At 33.7% G+C, this 20025-nt stretch overlaps 2 protein-coding genes across 2 annotated transcripts; both read left to right on the forward strand.

Moving 5' to 3' along the window:
• Positions 1–5878: 5878 nt before the first annotated feature.
• LOC149574985 (protein LURP-one-related 5-like) lies at positions 5879–12594 on the forward strand (the record flags this gene model as incomplete). Its single annotated transcript, XM_089815984.1, has 2 exons — positions 5879–6034; positions 12442–12594. Coding segments are annotated over 2 exons (309 nt in total), but the record flags the coding sequence as incomplete, so codon positions are not given.
• Positions 12595–17308: 4714 nt separating this feature from the next.
• LOC149574986 (protein LURP-one-related 5-like) lies at positions 17309–19097 on the forward strand. The gene is made up of 3 exons (XM_089814829.1): positions 17309–17664; positions 18409–18639; positions 18760–19097. Exons 1-3 carry the CDS (start codon positions 17419–17421, stop codon positions 18907–18909), a joined length of 627 nt encoding a protein of 208 aa, XP_089670955.1. The 5' UTR covers positions 17309–17418; the 3' UTR covers positions 18910–19097.
• The last annotated feature ends 928 nt before the right edge of the window (positions 19098–20025 follow it).

Raw genomic sequence — 20025 nt, forward strand, 5'->3', positions numbered from 1 at the left:
AGATTTCTCATGGTTGGGTATCGATAAGATCAGGTTACATAGCATTATAGGTCTCTGTGTTAGCTATCTAACCATATAATTTATTTTTAATTTGAAGTATTTCAAGCCTTTCATCTATAATTTCTTTTGAATGTATGTTCATTTTTTGTCAAAAACCACCATGTACTAATGGGGCTATAGATTTTAGCTCGTTCATCGAATTTTGTAATAACTTAATTTTTTAGAAATTAGACTCCATTCTACACACTTTGAAAAAAATGGTTTTGATTTTAGATTAGTTTTCAATTATTTCTAGGGGAGCACACAGATATTTCATGTTTTTGGGATGTGTATAGTTAAAAAATTCATTAAAAAAAAATACACATTATAAAATTACTTGAAAAATCTGGGCTAAACTACATAGTGTTAAGTAACTTTTGACTAGAGTGATTAAAGAATTTTTTAAAAAAAGTTAAAATTTTAGGGGGGCCACACTTTGTACTATGTTATGTTTTTTTGGAATAAATAGTACCACACTTTGTGGCCCCCTTTTTTGAGGACCTAAAATTAAACCATTTTGAAAAAAAATTAGTAGTTTAGAAACTAGATTCAAAGGACTACAACTTTTTTTTTGTCATATCTAAAAATTTTGAGCGTAACTATCTTCAAATTCTTGTTGAAGTTCAAAATTTGCAAATTTTAGGAAAAAGGTGTCCACTTGTACCCCCCTTTTGGCACCACAACTTTGTGCACTTACCCTGTTGACAACACCCACTGCTTGGGCAATATCCAGACGAGTGCAAACCATTGCATACATAAGACTACCAACTGCTGAAGAATAAGGGATGTTCTTCATGTAGTCCTGTTCTTCTTCCATCTTGGGACACATGGCTAAAGACAATTTGAGATGATCAGTGAGAGGGGTGTTGACCGATTTCTCATCTGCCATGCCAAATCTTTCTAGTACCTTAAGAACATAGTGTTCTTGAGAAAGATTTATTTCCTTCTTGTGCCTATCATGGATAATGTCCATGCCAAGTATCCATTTCGCTGCCCCTAAATCTTTCATGGCAAACCTTTCTGACATTTTTTTCTTTCAATTTTGAAATCAGCTTCATAGGTGAACTGGTGACAAGCATGTCATCAATATAGAGAAGTAAAAGAATAAAGGATCCATCAGGTAAGTTCTTGTAATAGACACATGGATAAGATTCACACCAAATGAAATTATGTTCAGTCATAAATCGATCAAACTTGAGGTACCACTGCCTTGGAGCTTGCTTGAGACCATACAAGCTCTTCCTCAATCTGCAATATAAGTTCTCTTTACCACGTTTAATAAATCCTTCAGGATGTATCATGTAAATTTCTTTATTCAAATCACCATGGAGAAATGCAGTCTTGACATCTAGCTACTCAAATTCAAGATCATGAGCAACAACTAAGCCAAGAATAGCCCAGATTGTAGTCATCTTGACCATAGGAGAAAAAATCTCATTGAAGTCTATGCTCTTTTGCTGATTGAAACCTTTGACAACCAGCCTGGCTTTATACATCTTCTAATTTTTACCTTCATCTTTCAATCGATAAATCCATCAATTTTTAAGAGCTTTTCGATTTGGTGGCAAAGGAACCAAGTCCCAAGTATTGTTTTGCATCAGAGAATCCATCTCTTCCTGCATTGCTGCCTCCCATTTGTGAGAATCCAATGCTTTGCATGCTTCTTTGAAACTAGTTGGTTCTACTTGGTCTGAAAGCAAGAGTTCTGGCTCTGCTTCTTCAGAGTACAAGATTTTGTAATTAGAGAATCGAGCAAATAGCCTTCTCTATCTTGTGGATTTTCTCAGCCCTTAAATGTTATCATTATGCTCAGAATATTCCTTTTCTTGATCCTGAGAGTTTGGTGTGTGAAGTTCAAATTCATTGCCTTTTGAAGATGTATAAGAACTCCTCTTAGAATTTGAATGCACAATCCCCTTATTGGAATTATGGCTTTGTGAATTTTTTTGCCCTAGAAAAACTACACCATGTGATTGATCATTTTGAGATCCATATTCTACATTAAATTGACTTCTCTGCTATGTAGGAAGTCTGCTACTGAAGTTTTCACCATGACAATGCATAGTTAATTGACCTATAAGGAGTTCATGCTCATCATTGTGATGTTGCATAGGGGAACCCGTATGTGTATTTAAATAGGGAGTTTGAAGTCCCCATACTACCTTGGGGCTGAGAACAAAACCATGTGGATGAGCATCATGTCCTTTGTCTCCTTCACACCAGTTAGCGTTAGCAGAATCAAGTTTATGCTAAATCGACTCAACATCCCTTCTGTGTCCTATCTAGCAGCCAATGACCTCCTCATGCAATGGATTGTGGGATGTGCGGTCTTGCTGAAGAGTCTTGACGCCAGGTGCCTAGCCGATCAATTTTTTCAATGGTTTTAATTTCATGACTATTTGTGCGCACATCAGGCCATTCAATGCCAATGTTAGAAGCCTGTTCACACAGACCATGTGATATGGAGCTATCACTGAGTCTTTCACTGTGAGCTGTGGGTTTAATAACCATATTATTTCTATCTGCATCCAAGGTGTTCTATGAGCCATAAGAGTGAGTAGTGGAGTCGTGAGTGGGCATAAATTCATTTGACTGTGGAGTAAAGAGCCTGTCATGTGGGCTAGAATTGTGAAGTTCCATATTACTACCATGAAAGACAGTTGCTTTTGCAAATTCTACACCTTTAGACTGAGGATTGTCTGCAATGTTTTGATTTGAAATGTGACGAATATCATGTTCCTTATCAAGACTATGATTTCCTAATTCTTCAGTACTGTGTTCATCAGTAGTATTGGAATGACTCCACATGCTAGTGGATGAAGCGAAAAAAGGGGCAGGAGCTAGAACTGAATTTGTAGATAAATTACTAGAAGGAGCATTGTTCTAATTTCTTTCAATGTTGGAGTTAATATCAAAAATAGAGAAAGGGGCATATTCACATACCATTTTTTCTTCATGGTGTAATGCTGGAAATACCTTCTCATTGAAGACGACATCTCTACTTCTGATGATTTTCTTCCCAACTAGATCCCATATTCTGAAACCAAATTGGTCTTCACCATAGCCCACAAAAATACCTTTTGTGATTTTGGATCAAGCTTTTGTCTTTTCTCCTTCAGAACATGTACATAAGCTTCGCATCCAAACACTCGGATGTGTGAGTATGAGATTTTCTTTCCCAGCCATTCTTCCTTAGGTATTCCAAAGTCCAACCAAGAAGAGGGACTTCGGTTGATTAAATATACCACTATATTGCATGCCTCTGCCCAAAACTCCTTGGCTAAACTAGCATTAGAGAGCATACAACGAGATTTCTCAAGGATTGTCCTATTCATCCTCTTTGCTGCTCCATTTTCTTACGGGGTGAATGGAACAATCTTAATTCTACAAATGCCATTATTTGCACAAAATGAATCAAACTTCGATGAACAAAACTCTCTGCCATTGTCCATTTGTAAGCACTTTATTTTGTGGCCAGACTGATTCTCCACTAAATCCTTAAAGATTTTAAATTTTCTAAAAACATAAAATTTCTTATGCAATATGTAAATCCATACCTTTCTTGTGCAATCATCAAGGAAGGTGACAAAAAAGTTTACTCCTCTAATAGAGCTTTCCTCAGTGGGTCCGAACACATCAGAATAAACAAGTGCCAAAGGAGTACCTTTCTTTTCATGTTCGATCCTCAAGAAGCTGACCTGCTTCTGTTTTCCATAGAGACAATGTTCACAAAATTGTAAGTCAACTGATTTCAGCGCTGGTAATTGCTCCCTTTTATGCATAACAACAAGTCCCTTTTTGCTCATGTGACCGAGCCTTTGATTCCACAATTCTGAATTACTATCTTCAACTGTCATGGCAGCCTCCACTTCACCGATATTTTCTACAATATACAAGCTCCCAATCTTTTCTCCTTTTGCAACTAACATGGATCCTTTTGTGAATTTCCATGAATCAATTAGAGAAGTGAAAAAACCTTGTGCAAATAGTTGACTTACGAAAATCAAATTTCTCTTTAGTTTTGGAACATGATGCACATCTTTTAATAGCCATTTAGTGCCTCCTTTCAAAGATAATAAAATATCTCATTTTCCTATTATTTCACATGCCTTATTATCACCCAAGTATACTTCACCAAACTTACCTTCTTGATAATTTGAGAAGTATTTCATACATGAAGTGGCATGAAATGATGCGCTGAAATCCAAAACCCATGAGGTTGAAGTGGTTTTGATTGTAGATAAAATCAAAACGCTATCATCTTTTTCATAGATGGTGTTGGCTTGAGTTTCCCGCACTTGTTCTTGTGCTCTCTTATAACCTCTACAATCCTTTTTCACGTGACCACTTTTGCCACAAAACCAGCAGTCTCCTCCTTTCCTTTCCCTTGACTTTGAGCACCTAGCTAATTTTGATCTTCTATGATGATTGTTCCTTCCTCTATTTTGGCTTCTTCCTCTATTTTCGGTGCTAACCACCATCAAGGCTTCACCAGATGAAGATTCTTGTTGCTTCTCTGCATATCCTCACTAAGTAGAGTTGCCATAACTTCATCATAAACCAACTTCTTGTTTGAGGAGTTAGAAGTACTAACTGCTATAACAACGAGATTCCAGCTATCTGGTAATGAACACGACAAGATGATAGCTTTAGATTCATCATCTTGTGTCATGCCAACGGAGGTTTCTTGGCACAGCAAGGTGTTCAAATAATTTATATGATTCGACATTGCAGTCCCATCTTTCATTTACAACTTGTAGAGCTTCTTCATAGTAAATATTTTATTTGCAGTTGAGGCCATTTAGTACATAGTTTGAAGTTTATCCCAAACTTCCTTTGTCGAAGATTCATTGTGAACATTCAATAAAACATTCTGTGATAAAGAAAGAAATATTTTTGCCTTTTCTTTATCATCAGTTTTAACCCAATCTTCATCCATCATTGTAGCTGGTTTGTTTTCCTTTCCATCAATTGTTACTACCAAGTCTTTCTTGACTAACAATGAACGGATCTGAACTTTCCACAAACTGAAATTCTATCCCAGGAATTTTTGCACTCGCAAATCTTCCATGACTTCAAATTTTCAAACACCAAAATCAATTCTAGCGTATATGCCAAGCTCTGATACCAATTGTGAAGTTCGCTGAGAGTGTAAATTGGAAATGAATAGAACAAGCAAAAGAAAAGAGAAACGCAAACACACAATTTATCGTGGTTCACCACAAATTGTGGCTACATCCACACTATAGGGAAGATCTCTATTAATGTAAATAATTGAACTTTACATCACAGCTATTGCTTCAGCTCTTTGAATACAATCTACAATGATCAACCTCCAAAACATATTTATAAAGTCTCAAAGGAAATGAAGAGACAAACAATTTGGAGGTAACAATAATAAAATGAGCATAATAAAAAGAGACTGTTGGGCTTCACATATGCACCCAACAATATATATTGTAAATATATATGATTTCTAAGTTTTCGTCTCTAGATTTCATATGTCATTGATAGATTTATTCAAATATTGCGATTTGATGTTCTGTTAAGAAAATATTGTAAAATAATTAATAGTTTTATGTAAATATACGATTTCTATATTTTGCTCTGCAAATTTTATCATGTACTTGACATATTTAGGTAAATATGTCATTTTTGAATTCTGTTCTACAAATTGTATATGTACCTGATGGATTTAGGTAAATATTTCATCTCTATATAATCTATTCTACAAATTCTAGATTTAGGTAAAGTATCTCATTTCTATATGTTCAATTTGCAAATTCTATCACATAATTGATTGATTTATGGTTGCTTATGTTCAATCTATGCATTTTATTACGTAATTGATGGATTTACGGTTACTTACCTTCCATTGCGGCTTCCAAGTCTACACCATAGATGGGAAGGCTATCTTAGAGACAAAATCGATGGCCAAGAACCTGTATTTATTGTGATGAAATCATCCATACTCCCTATGAAAGAGTGTGCCCAAGTATTTATGAATTGAATTGTAGTTTATTTTGAAAACCCTACTCAGACTATGGGGTCGAAGGCTCCTTTTCAGGCCGTGACTGCATGATTTTCACAAATGCTCCTCAAATAACTGTAAGAGAGGTAAGAGGCTATGCCTTCCCACTTTGATTTGATTCGTATTATTTATTTATCTAATAAATCTCATTATTTTTGTACCATGCTTGTGTTGGAATATTAATTGCAATTGGTCATTTCTCCCTGGAGCCAAACGCCCACCTACCACCCCTGACGGATTGTAGAATAGTCATAAACATGAATGCAGTAGGTAAAATTTTGAAATCTAAAAAGAGGGAGAAAAATATGACAAAAGGTATGTTTGATTCATTCATTCAGTGGGTGTGCGTTCAGCAGAACGGAGAAAAAACATAGAGAGCAGAGTGTTCAGCATTTAAGCATATCAAAGAGAAGTTGTAGAGAAAGTGATAAGAATATCTAGTCTGTTGCAGGGACAAAGGAAGTTTATTTTATGATTGCAGTTGCACGTGCTTCTTTGTGTCATCCTATAAATTCATAGTTTTTTGTTTGATTTGACCTATTGAAGTAGTGATTGCTCCAGGCATTGTAGTATGCAGCCATTAGAGCTGTAAGTTTAAAGTTTTCCAGTTTGGAGTTTTAGGGTTACTTTAGGGTTTTTTGATTGAAGACAAATGCTCCCAAATTTTGTAATGATTTAATCTAAGTTGAATAACAAGCAAGCAGGCATTCCTTTGTTCTTCTTCTTCTATTCTTTACATTTGAAAAGTTTATTTGAAAGCTTCAAGTTCTAGCTCTCTAGTTTTAATGGTGAAAAGGAGTTCACGTTATAGTTCTATCACTCGGTATTGTCTTTGGTAGAAGTCATCTGCAGTTCAAGCCGAGTTCACTCAGTGCTTTCTTCTACCAAGCTCCACCCTCCTATGGCTACCGAGTTCACTCGGTAATCAAACTACCAAGCTCACTCGGCATCCTTTGGCTATTGAGTTGTTTGTTCTTCATTTATCTAGCTCACTTGGTAAACTCTCTTGCCACTCGGTTTCTTAGTGTTTATCGAGAAAAAATTGTCACTTGGCAATTGTGAGTGCCGAGCAAATTTTTAGGTTTAGGGTTGTGAATGATTTTAATTTATATTTCTCACATGGTATCAGAGCTTTGAGGCCCCACATCCATAGTGAGTTAGGGCATTTTTTTTCTGGGATATTTATCATGGCAGAAGATGCAGGAAAGGTATGGCAACAACCACCACCTTTCAATGGACAAAATTATGATACATGGGCAAAGAAGATGAAAGCCATAATGGTTGCTAATGATTTGTGGGAGTTTTTAGTTAATGGGTTCAATGATGTGATAGACTCAACTTAGTATTCTGCCCTCACAAATGCACAAAATACTCATTTGAAAGAGTCAAGGAGGAAAGATGCAAAGGCATTAAGTTTGATTCAAGTAGCAATGACAGAGACAATTTTTCCAAAGATTGCAGCAGAAAATTATGCAAAGGAAGCATGGGATATCCTTGAGATGAATTTCAAGGGGACTGATAAAGTCCATACAATAAAGCTACATAATATAAGGAGGGAGTTTGAGAACCTTCAGATGAAGGAAAATGAATCAATTGTAGATTTCAGTTCAAGGACCTCCAATGTTATTAATCAACTGAAGTCAAATGGAGAAGACTATCAAGAGCAGAGGATAGTGGAAAAGATATTGAGGATTTTAGCTCATAAATATGACAATTTGGTCATGATCATAGAAGAGGCAAAAGACCTCGCTGTTTTGACAATGGATGTGTTGATGGGTACTCTTCAAACCCATGAGCATAGGATCAATAGATCTACATCTTCTACTTCCTAAGAGAAAGTATTCAAGGCTTAGTTAAATCCAAGAGGAAGGTGGAGAGGAAGAAATGGCTCAGGCAGAAACTCCAGAGACAAAGGCCGAGGTAATAGAGGACAAAGAAATGTTGCAGCAGAAAGTTCAAGAAGAGCAGATGGAGCAAGTAGCTCAGAAAATACTTCAAGAGGAGGTAAGAAAAACTACAAATCAAATAAAAGTAATGTAGAAGGCTACTACTATCATAAATATAGGCATTATGCAAGTGAATTCTGGAAGAACCAAAATGATCAGTCAGGACAAGCAAATGTGGCTGATGTGAACATGGGAAGTGGAAACAATGCCATTGCCTTCATCATGTGTAATGTTGGTGAAGAAGGAAGCCCTAAGGTTTGGTACCTCGACAATGGATGTAGCAACCACATGAGTGGTAATGAAACCTTGTTTTCATTCATTGACAACAGTTTCAAATTTGATATTAAAATGGGTAACAATGAAACCCTACCAGTAGTGGGCAAAGGATCTATTATGGTCTACACCAAGAAAGGCGAGAAGAAGGAAATAAAAAATGTATATTTTGCCCCTAGTATGAAGCACAATTTGATGAGCATTGGTTAGCTCATTCAAAATGGATACAAAGTGCTAATGGAGAATGACATTTGTGTCATTGAAGAAAAGGATGGATGTAAGAACTTACTTGCAGCAATTTAAATGACAAAGAACAAAATGTTTCGCTTGAGGATAGAGACATGTTTCTCATCTCAAGTTGGTATTGCAACTCCCACACAATTAGCTCTAAGGAGTGTGATTGAAGACCCTTCACGGCTATAGCACCTCAGGTATGGTCATCTTGGCTATGCTACTTTAAATTTATTGTCAAATAAAAGAATGATAGAAGGTTTGCCACGCATAGGAAATTCATGTGACAAGTGTGAGGCTTTTATTTTGGGTAAGAAACATAGGTTTCCCTTTAATTCTGGAAATTCTAGGAGGGCTAGATATCCATTAGAGTTAGTGCATACTGACCTAGTCGGTCCTATGCAAGTTACTTCCATTAGAGGAAGTACTTATTTCATGACATTTATTGATGATTTTAGTCATAAGACATGGGTGTATTTCTTAAAGAATAAATCTGAAACATTTGAAAAATTTGTAGAATTTAAAGCCCAGGCTGAAAGAGAATGTGGAAACTATATCAAAGTCCTAAAATCATATAGAGGAGGGGAGTATACCTCCAATTCTTTTGTAAATTTTTGCAGGAAACATGGCATAAAGAAAGAGCTCACAACCAGTTATACACCACAACAGAATGGAGTGGCTGAAAGAAAGAATAGGACCATTGTTGAAATGGTAAGGAGCATGATGAAAGAGAAAGGTCTCCCAACTAAATTTTGGGGAGATGTTGTGGCAACAACAATTTACCTAATTAATAGGTGTCCTACAAAGGCAACTTGTGATAGAATTCCAATGGAAGCATAGTCACAAGCAAGATGGACAGTTGAACACCTAAGGGTGTTTGGATGTGTTGCATATGCACATGTGCCTAAAGAGAAAAGAAAAAAATTGGATGACAAAGGTGTGAAGTGCATCTCCATAGGGTACAACTCAGAATCAAAGGCATATAGATTGTATGACCCATTGAACAACAAGATGACTCTTTCAAGAGATGTGGAATTTCTTGAAAATCAGTCTTGGTATGGTTCAATTGATGAGTCACCAAGCACATCAAGTAAAGTGCCAATTATGAGTGAAGAAGATGCTGATGAACATCAAGAAGAAGGAGCAGATAGAAGAAGAGGGAAGCAGCCTTAGTCATTGATAAGCTCCTCTAGGCATGACTGAGTGTCAGTGCCAAGTAATAGTGAAGACTAAGCTTGTCGACAAAGCAGCAACAGTGAAGATTATGACCCCACACTCTCCTCCCTATTACCAAGAAAGACCAAGAGTCTTAGGGAGATATACCAAGATGAAAGGTATGAAGATTATGATGAGAGTGTTAATTTTGCATTATTTTCTCATAGTGATCCAATATATTTTGAAGAAGCTGTTAAGGAGAAGAAATGGTGTAAGGCCATGGATGAGGAAATAGATGCTATAGAAAGGAATGAGACATGGGAGCTAACTGAATTGCCTCCCAAGAAGCAAGTGATTGGAGTGAAATGGGTCTACAAGACCAAATGCAATGCTGAAGGCAAGATTGATAGACATAAGGCAAGGCTGGTAGTCAAGGGCTACAAACAACAGTATGGTAGAGATTATGATGAGACATATGCCCCAGTTGCAAGAATGGAAACCATGCATGCTGTCATAGCAATTGCAACTCAGCACAAATGGAAGGTATACCAAATGGACGTGAAGTTCGCCTTCCTAAATGGTGTACTGAAGGAAGAAGTATATGTGGAGTAGCCACCTGGTTATGAAGTAGTAGGTGAAGAGAATAAAGTATATAGATTGAAAAGAGCTCTTTATGGGCTCAAGCAAGTTCCAAGGGCATGGTACAGTAGGATTGACTCATATTTGATGAGCAATGGCTTTAGCAAAAGCAATGGTGAGCCTACACTCTACATCAAGGTAGCAAAGGGAAATGTGTTGATTTTTGTCTTGTATGTAGATGATTTGATTTTTACTAGTAATGAACAAGGCTCTAATTGGTGAGTTCAAATAGACCATAAAAAATGAATTTGAGATGACAGACCTAGGTCTCTTGAAATACTTTCTAGGCATAGAATTAAAACAAATGCATGATGGCATCTTCATCTCTCAAGAAAAGTATGCAGGGCAGATCTTGGAGAGATTCAAAATGCAAAACAGTAAGGCAACCCCCACACCAACAATAATAGGTCTGAAGTTGAGCAAGGAAGACTCTAGCAAGAGAGTGGATCCAACACTATACAAGAGTATGGTTGGAAGTTTAATGTATTTGATTGCAACTCGGCCAGACCTAATGCATATAGTAAGTCTGATTTCTAGATTTATGGAAACACCAAAGGATTCCCATTGGCAAGCATGGAAGATCAAGGGATTTGGAATTTTGTATACTATAGTAAATGATTTCAAGTTGGTGGGTTATACAGATAGTGATTGGGCTGGAAGCATAGATGATAGGAAGAGCACTTTCGAATATGTATTTCATATGGGATCCAGTGCAATTTCATGGGCATCCAAGAAGTAATCTATTGTTGCTCAATCTATAGCAGAGGTTGAATATATAGCAGCAAATGTAGTAGCATGTCAAGCTATTTGGTTAAGGAGGATCTTGACAGATTTGAATGAAAGGCAAGAGGATGGAACCACAATTTATTGTGACAACATCTCATCTATTACATTGTCCAAGAATCTAGTCTTCCATGGGAGAAGTAAACATATTGAGATCAGATATCACTTCATCAGAGAGTTGGTGGAGAATGAGGATATCAAGATGGAATTTTGCAAGTTTGAGCAGCTACTAGCAGACATATTTACTAAGCCATTAGGCATTGGAACTTTTGTACACCTAAGAGAGTGTCCTGGTGTAGTTGATTTGGATCAGTAGTGATCATTGTTTGTTTGGCTCAGGATAAAGGGGGAGTGTTGGAATATTAATTGTAGTTGGTCATTTCTCTTTGGAGCCAAATGCCCACCTACCACCCTTGATAGATTGCAGAATAGTCATAAACATGAATGCGGTAGGTGAAATTTTAAAATCTAAAAAGAGGGGAAAAAATATGACAAAAGGTATGTTTGATTCATTCATTCAGTGGGTGTGCGTTCAGTAGAACAGAGAAAAATCATAGAGAGCAAAGTGTTCAACATTTAAGCACATCATAGAGAAGTTATAGAGAAAGTGATCAGAAGATCCAGTTTGTTGTAGGGACAGAGGAAGTTTATTTTGTGATTGCAGTTACATGTGCTTCTTTGTGTCATCCTGTAAGTTTGTAGTTTGTTGTTTGATTCGACCTATTGAAGCAGTGATTGCTCTAGGCATTGTAGTATGCAGCCATTAGAGCTATAAGTTTGAAGTTTTTAAGTTTGGAGTTTTAGGGTTACTTTAGGTTTTTTTGGTTGAAGCCGAATGCTCCTAGATTTTGTAATGATTTAATCTAAGTTGAATAGAAAGTAATCAGACATTCCTTTTTTGTTCTTCTTCTATTCCTTACATTTGAAAAGTTTATTTAAAAGCTTCAAGTTCTGGTTCTCTAGTTTTAATGGTGAATTCTGTCACTCGGTATTGTCTTTGGTAGAAGTCATTTACAGTTCAAGCCGAGTTCACTTGGTGCTTTCTTCTACCGAGCTCCAGCCTCCTGTGGCTACTGAGTTCACTTGGTAATCACACTACTAAGCTAACTCGGCATCCTTTGGCTACCAAGTTGTTTGTTCTTCATTTATCGAGCTCACTCGGTAAACTCTCCTACCACTCGGTTTCTTAGTGTTTACCGAGCAAAACTGTCACTTGGCAATTGTGAGTGTCGAGAAAATTTTTAGGTTTAGGGTTGTGAATGATTTTAATTTATATTTCTCATAGCTAGCAGTAAAGGTTCTTCTTTTTATTAAAGATCTTGAGAGAGAAGGATTTCTGTGTAGGTGAGACACAAGAGCGGCTGTTCGAGAACGATGACAGGTAAAGATGTTTTTAGTCTGAGTATTCAACCAGGTTTTGATCAAGTTTTCATGGTAGGTTTGATTATTATACTGGAACAGATCTCCCTGGCCACAATGAGCTACTTCCTCTTGTAAAATGATCATACAGAAAAATATTTCCGGATGAGATGATTGCATTACTATACAATTAGTCAATTGAATCTTTATGAGATATTTATTTTCTTATTTTGTGGTGGAATGCAATGCAAGCTATCTTTCTAAGAACATTGACATCAAATGGGTTGTTGTCTACGTTAAAGTTTTATGTTTTTGATTGCAAAGAATTCGTGTTTCTTACGATGATATCGAAGTTGAGATAGACAGTCTGAAGTTATATTTTCAAATCCACTAAATGCAAATTTCCAAGATAATTTCTTCTAGTTGACCATATTTTACTCAGTGTGAAAATTACAATACAAACACAATAAACCCACCAAAATAGGCTTTATGGATTAATTGCTTAAGTTCACTCCCTTCTTGTTCAAATTAGTGAAGATAAAATGACACATGACACAAGACACATGACACATGACACATGTTCACTCTCTTCTTTGAAAATTCAATGTGTTCAAATTAGTGAACAACATAAATGACACATGAAACAATCAATGTAGGTGTTATTTTGACATTTGGTGTAAGTTTAAAAAGCTAAACAAATTATATAATATATTTATTTAAAAGATATATTAAGACAACTATGTTAAAATTGTTATCAACAAATATCAATACTTATAATAAACAATAAATTTAATATACAAATCCTGAATTAATATATTATTTGTGTTTAAATTATTTATATTCCTTTTTATTTATTTTTAAAGAAATTGCTTTTGATAAGTAAATCCATGACCATCCATAATTAAGAATAATAAATGAGATGGATGATGAACCAAATGTCAAATCAGTTAATTCAAGGAGTGTAATCATAGTCAGAAAAAAGGTCACTCAATTAGCTACCTCCAATACAAACCCTAGAGTATATATCATGGCAATTCTCAAAAACATCATGCAAACAAATGCAAGTCAATCCACATAAGTACCCTTAAAACTAGTACTTCAGAAAGTAAGATGTGAAGAAATTAAGTGTGAGAATACTCCAAGTGTCATGCATAGGACCATAATAGACAAAAAGAACATAACCATAACCAATGGTTCATACAACACCAAGAAAAATGAAGAGATCAAATATCCTAGATATTTTGAAAGTTTCCTTTATCTTTTGATTTTACTTTCCCAAAAACCTACATTCACTATTTAACATCAAAAACCTACATTCACTATTAAACATCAATACTTGTTTAAATTATTAAGTTTTACAGAGAAGAAAATAAATTTATAATTTTATTTTTTAGTTGGATTATTAATTTAGAGGATGAAATAATTTAATTAATATAAACATTCTAGCAAATCCAAAAGAGAACAAATAATATATATTATGAAACTACAAATATTATTTTTCTATATTTCATATATTTATTTTATTAATGTATTACGATTAAATTATTTATTGATTTTATCCATACTATTATAATTTGTCTTTTAGTTAGATCGTGATAAAATGTCGTTAAAGACTAAAATTGATTTGTAAGGTTGAGAAAAGATAATAAAAAAGTAAATAACTCTATCAACTTCAAAAGAGAAATTTAAAAAATTATGCACTATAATCATACAAATCACATCTTTCAATATTGATAAATTTGATCAAATTTATTAGTTTGTCATGATGAAGTTCTCTAGTTTCCTATTGGTATTTCATAAACCTTACGGTTTCATTTTCCTTTAGTAAGATTACGATAAGTCTACTAAAGATGTAAATTAATTTTCCAAGAAAAATGATGATTTTTATTAGATTCAAAAGAAAATAAAGAAAGATAGATATGCATAACAAAACATAATTTGCATGTTTTAAAAATTTAAAAATCTAATAATTATAAGTATAGTAACCAAAATCTCTATATCTATATTTTATAATTCTTATTATAGTTCCAATGCCCTTTAACTAGATAATAATAAGTCTACCATAGACCAAGACAAATTTGCAAAGTATAATCCAAAGTAAAGAGCTTTTAAGACATTCAAAAAGAAAACTTCAAAATAGTCTATAAATTCAAAGTAGTGTATAAATTAAACTCTTTATTCATATTTTAAAATTGCTATTATAATTCCATTAAAGTATTTTTGAAAACTTTAAAAAAAGATATTCATAATGAAGACAAACATCATATCACTTTTCCAAATATTATGATTTATATTTGAGAAATCGTATCTTAATTTTATTATTCTTTAATTAATTAATAATAAATTCACTAAAGAACAACATTAAATTATAGAATTGAAAAAGTATATTGAAAGTAAGAAATTTTATCCAATTTAAAATAAAATTAAACATACTATAGTACCCTAATACATTATATATATTTTTAATATTTTAATTTATTTTAAAAAGAGGATTATATATTATATATATATTGAAGAATAAAATTAAATAAAAGTTATTGCAAAATCAGGAGAAGATTCTCCGCCGTTGTACTCTAGTACAAGTCAATAATGAAAGGAAGCCCTATCGATGAATGTATTTAAACAGTAATATATTGGCCAAATTAAATAGTAGTAGTAATAATAATAATGGTTGTAGAAGTTAGTGCAGTAGGGCACGCTTTTCGACATATAGATTGTGAGCTACCTACGTAAATAACCAATAGATTCATTATAATATTTCCAATAATGAATTCCTAGATATAAAAGATATCGCAAATTTCAAAAAATATTCGAATAAACATTAAAAAAACACATTTTAATAAAAAATAATGATAAGGTACAAAAGTCAGTGGTTGAGAAGGTAGAATAAAACATTGTTTAAAATCTACAACTTTTTTAAGATTAAAAATTCTTAAAACTATATTTTTCCCTTAAATTATAATATTCCAAATCAGCGAATTCCAAAGTCAGCGATGGGAGAGGTACACTAAAATATTGTTTTAGCTTTAAAAATTGTTTATATAAAAAAATAAAATTAGATAGTTTATTCTTCATGTAATTAATGCATTATAAATTGAATAAGTATTTTTTTCTTTTCTAAATAGTAATAATATCTAAATCTTTATTAGGCAAGAGCATGCAACACAAGTATATTGTGGGTCTCTTATCTGGGAGGTCTTGGGTTCAAATCTACTTCGTTTTGATAATAATTAATCTAGGTAGAATAGATTCGTTTCTTACAATTTTCTATTTAGGTAGAGTTGATTCTTTTATATTTATTTTTTGGTCAATTCACCAAACTAATTCTTGTATTAAATATTCTTTTTTTGGTCAATTTAATCTTTCTTGGCTTCTTTTATGAATTGGTTTAAAGGACAAGATATTTCACTTGCCACATATATATTATAATTAACAACTTACTTTAATTCTTTTGACATCTAATAACAACATTCAAGATAACAATTATTTGTCTCATTAGAAAATTTGTCATTTTATTACTTGCTTTCCTCAACATCTAAGATATCCTCCAGGGGAGTGCTTTTATTTATCCTTGTTCATAGTCATTCAAAACCTATACTTAGGGGAGTACTTTTTGAATAGTAAACTCCACAAAAAAAAAGTTTTCCTTAACCTGCATTTTTGGCGTCATTGAACACAAAACTAATTCTTGTATTAAATATTCATTTTTTGGTCAATTTAATCTTTCTCGTCTTCTTTTATGAATTGGTTTAAAGGACTAAATATTTCACTTGCCACATATAGATTATAATTAACAACTTACTTTAATTCTTTTGACATCTAATAACAACATTCGAGATAACAATTATTTGTCTCATTAGAAAATTTGTCATTTTATTACTTGCTTTCCTCAACATCTAAGATATCCTCCACGTGAGTGCTTTTATTTATCCTTGTCCATAGTCATTCAAAACCTATACTTAGGGGAGTACTTTTTGAACAGTAAACTCCACAAAAAATGTTTTTCTTAACCTTAGAAATCAAATAATGCATAACATATATATTCAATTGAAATGAAAGAAAAAGGTAAAGTTTCACAAATATCAAAGATGTACCAAAAAGACTAGATTCCTGTATCAAAATCTCATTTACACTCACATATATCATTTTCATACTCATGAAAGTAACCTAAAATGATAGAAATCTAATATGATAACATCTGTTCCCGTAATTCCTAATTCTATTGAATCATAGATCTTTTTCAATTATATATCAAGTACTTATTTTGAAGTCACAATTAACTATCACTTATTTATAAGTATTTCAACATTTTAATGTTGAAAACAATTTTCTACCAGCTATTAATCCTAAAAATAATAATCTAAATCTTAAATATTCAATTACTTACCCAAAATTAAATGCGAAAGAGATTAGATTCTCCATTTCAACATCCAAGAAAGCAAATGGAGCTTCCATGACTAAAATATAATTAAAAATTTCCAAGTCACACTAAAATAATAATAAATCATCTCTTAATCCATGACAATGACACCAACTATCTGCTCTTTATAGCTAAAACTTGAAAAGCAACTAAACAATACATTTTTCAAATAATTTTAACTCCAACCCATGTACTTTTGTTGCTTGAGTTGGCTCCATGTGAAAGATTAATTGGTTTGAATTTATTTTTCAATTCAGCTCATAAAAGAATAATGATGACTGCCACTAGATCCTAAAAGAATGGTAAGTACAATACCTAGACATGACATAGGCAGTGGCCCAAACATCTGCACATCCGTAGATTTGAACAATGACAGATCTACCATCAAAACGTACCAAAAGTCTATCTAATACTTCTCCCCATTAAAGGAAGAGACGGATTGGAGACTACAACCAAATCGAGCAAAAGCAGATTGTGACACTACATCTTTTCTCTCCTACAAACCCCATTTTTTTTCTGGTTTGTAACTGGTTTGGAAGAAAATGTCGCTCAAATATTCGGAATTACTAAGTTTATCCGGGCAAACTGTTCTGGATCAACAATTTTGCTCTGAGACGGCCACCACGTTGACTATTTGGAACAAGTCTCAGCTATTTTCAGGCGAGGGTTTCACTGTCTTTGATTCTAACGGAGATCTGCTCTTCAGAGTGGATACCTATGCGCTTGCTCACAATCACCTTATTCTCATGGCCGCCCAGGGCAAACCGCTCCTCACTTTGCGCCGCAAGGTAAATATATCACATATAATTTGTAATTTTAGATGAACATATCACCTCTAATTTTAGGTGAGTATCGTATTCTTCTGCAAATTCTATTATGCAATTGATATAAGATTCAGGTAAATATATCATTTTTAAGTTTTGTTTTGGGAGTAAATATATGCAGTTGAGGGATTTTGTAAAATATTTGGTTTCGAAGCTCCATTTTGAAGGTTTACATGTGCAGCTGAGAGATTTTGTAAAATATTTCCTCTCGACGATCCGTTTTGGAAGTTGTATATGCAGTTGACAGATTTTGTTAAACGTTTTCTTTCGAAGTTCCATTCTGCGAATTCTAATATGTAATTGACAAATTTCAAGTGAATATCTCAGTTCTATGATATATCAATTGTAAATATCTCATTTCTAAGTTTTGGTCTCTTGATTCCATATGTGATTTATGGATTTAGATAAATATCTCAATTTGAAGTTCTGTTAAGCAAATTCTATTATATAATTGATAGATTTAGGTAAATATCCGATTTCTATGTTTTGCTCTGCAAATTCTATTATCCATTTGACAGATTTAGGTAAATATGTCATTTCTGAGTTCTGTTCTGCAAATTCTAGATTTAGGTAAAGTATCTCATTTCTATATGTTACATCTGCAAATTCTATAACGTAATTCATTGATTTACGGTTGCTCATGTTCAATCTGCAAATTTTATCACCTAATTGATTGATTTAATTACGGTTGCTTACCTTCCGTTGCAGCTTCCAAGTCTGCACCACAGATGGGAAGGCTATTTTGGAGACAAAATCGATGGCCAAGAACCTGTATTTACTGTGATGAAATCATCCATACTACCTACAAAAGAGTGCGCCCAAGTATTTATGAATTGCGGCTTCTTTTGGAAACCCTGCTCAGACTACGAGGTCGAAGGTTCCTTTTCACGCCGCGACTGCACGATTTTCACAAACGCTCCTCGAACGGCTGCAGCAGAGGTAAGGGGCCGCGCCTTCCCAGTTTGATTTAATTCTTCCTTATTTAGTAAATCTCCTTAGTTTCCGTACCTTCTTTGCAGTAAAGGTCTTCTTTTTATGAAGAGAAGGATTTCTGTGCAGGTGAGACGGAAGAGCGGCTGTCCGGGAACGATGATAGGTAAAGATGTTTTCAGTCTGAGTATTGAACCAGGTTTCGACCAGGCTTTCATGGTAGGTTTGATTATTATACTGGAACAGATCTCCCTGGCCACAATGAGCTTCCTCTTGTAAAATCGTGATCATACAGAAAAATTCAACTGAATTCCACGTCTTTCCCATCCGTATGAGATCTTCACCTGTGCAACCCGTCCAACGATTTTCACAAATCTTCCCCGCCTCTTCTCAAGGCTGCTCTTTTGTTTTCTTTGCGAATGTTTATTTACATATAATATGAATTGGTTTTCATTTGATCTTCATAAGGTTTCACTCTCAGCTTTGAATCTTCCTGAGAATATTGAAAGATTTGTCTGTGATAATTTTATTTATCTTTTTGTGGTGGAATGCAGTGCAACCTATATTTCTGAAAACATTGACATTGAATGGGCTGTTGTCTATGTTAATTTTTTATGTTTTTTATTGCAGAGAATTCGTGTTTCTTACGATGGAATCCAAGTTGAGATAGACAGAACCTAAGTTAGATTATCAGATCCATTAAATGCGGATTGCCAAGATATTTCGTTTAGTTGACCATATTTTACTCAATGCGAAATTACAATACAAACACAGTAAACCACCAAAATAGGCTTTATGCATCAATTGCTCAAGTTCAGTCTCTTCTTTGAAAATTCAATGTGTTCAAATTAGTGAACAACATAAAATGACACATGCCACAGCTCAGCTAAGTGTTATCATCTAACTGTTATTTTGATAACTGAAAATGAGTTTAAAAACCTAAACAAATTATATACTATATTTATTTAAAAGATATATTAAGACATTTGTGTTAATATTGTTATTGAGAAATATCGATATTTATAAAAAACAATAAATTTAATATACAAATTTTGAATTAATATATTTTTTATGTTTACAGTATTTATATCTCTTTTTAATCTTTTTAAAAAGAAATTGCTTGTAATATGTAAATCTATCACCGTCAATAATTAAGAATCATGTCATAAATAAATGAGACACATCAAGAACCAAACATCAAATCAGTTAATTCAAGGAGTGTAATAATAGTCAAAAAGGTGGTCATTCAATTGACTACCTTCAAAAGAGACCCTAGAGTATATATCATGACAATTCTAAAAAATATAATGCAAAAAAATGCAAGTCGATCCATAGAAGTACCCTTAAAACCAGTACTTCATAAAGAAAGACATTAAGAAATTAAGGGTGAGACTA

This window comes from Cupressus sempervirens, chromosome 2, assembly GCF_028749045.1.
Source record: "Cupressus sempervirens isolate cs-2001-9-10 chromosome 2, ASM2874904v1, whole genome shotgun sequence".
Classification (NCBI taxonomy): domain Eukaryota; kingdom Viridiplantae; phylum Streptophyta; class Pinopsida; order Cupressales; family Cupressaceae; genus Cupressus; species Cupressus sempervirens.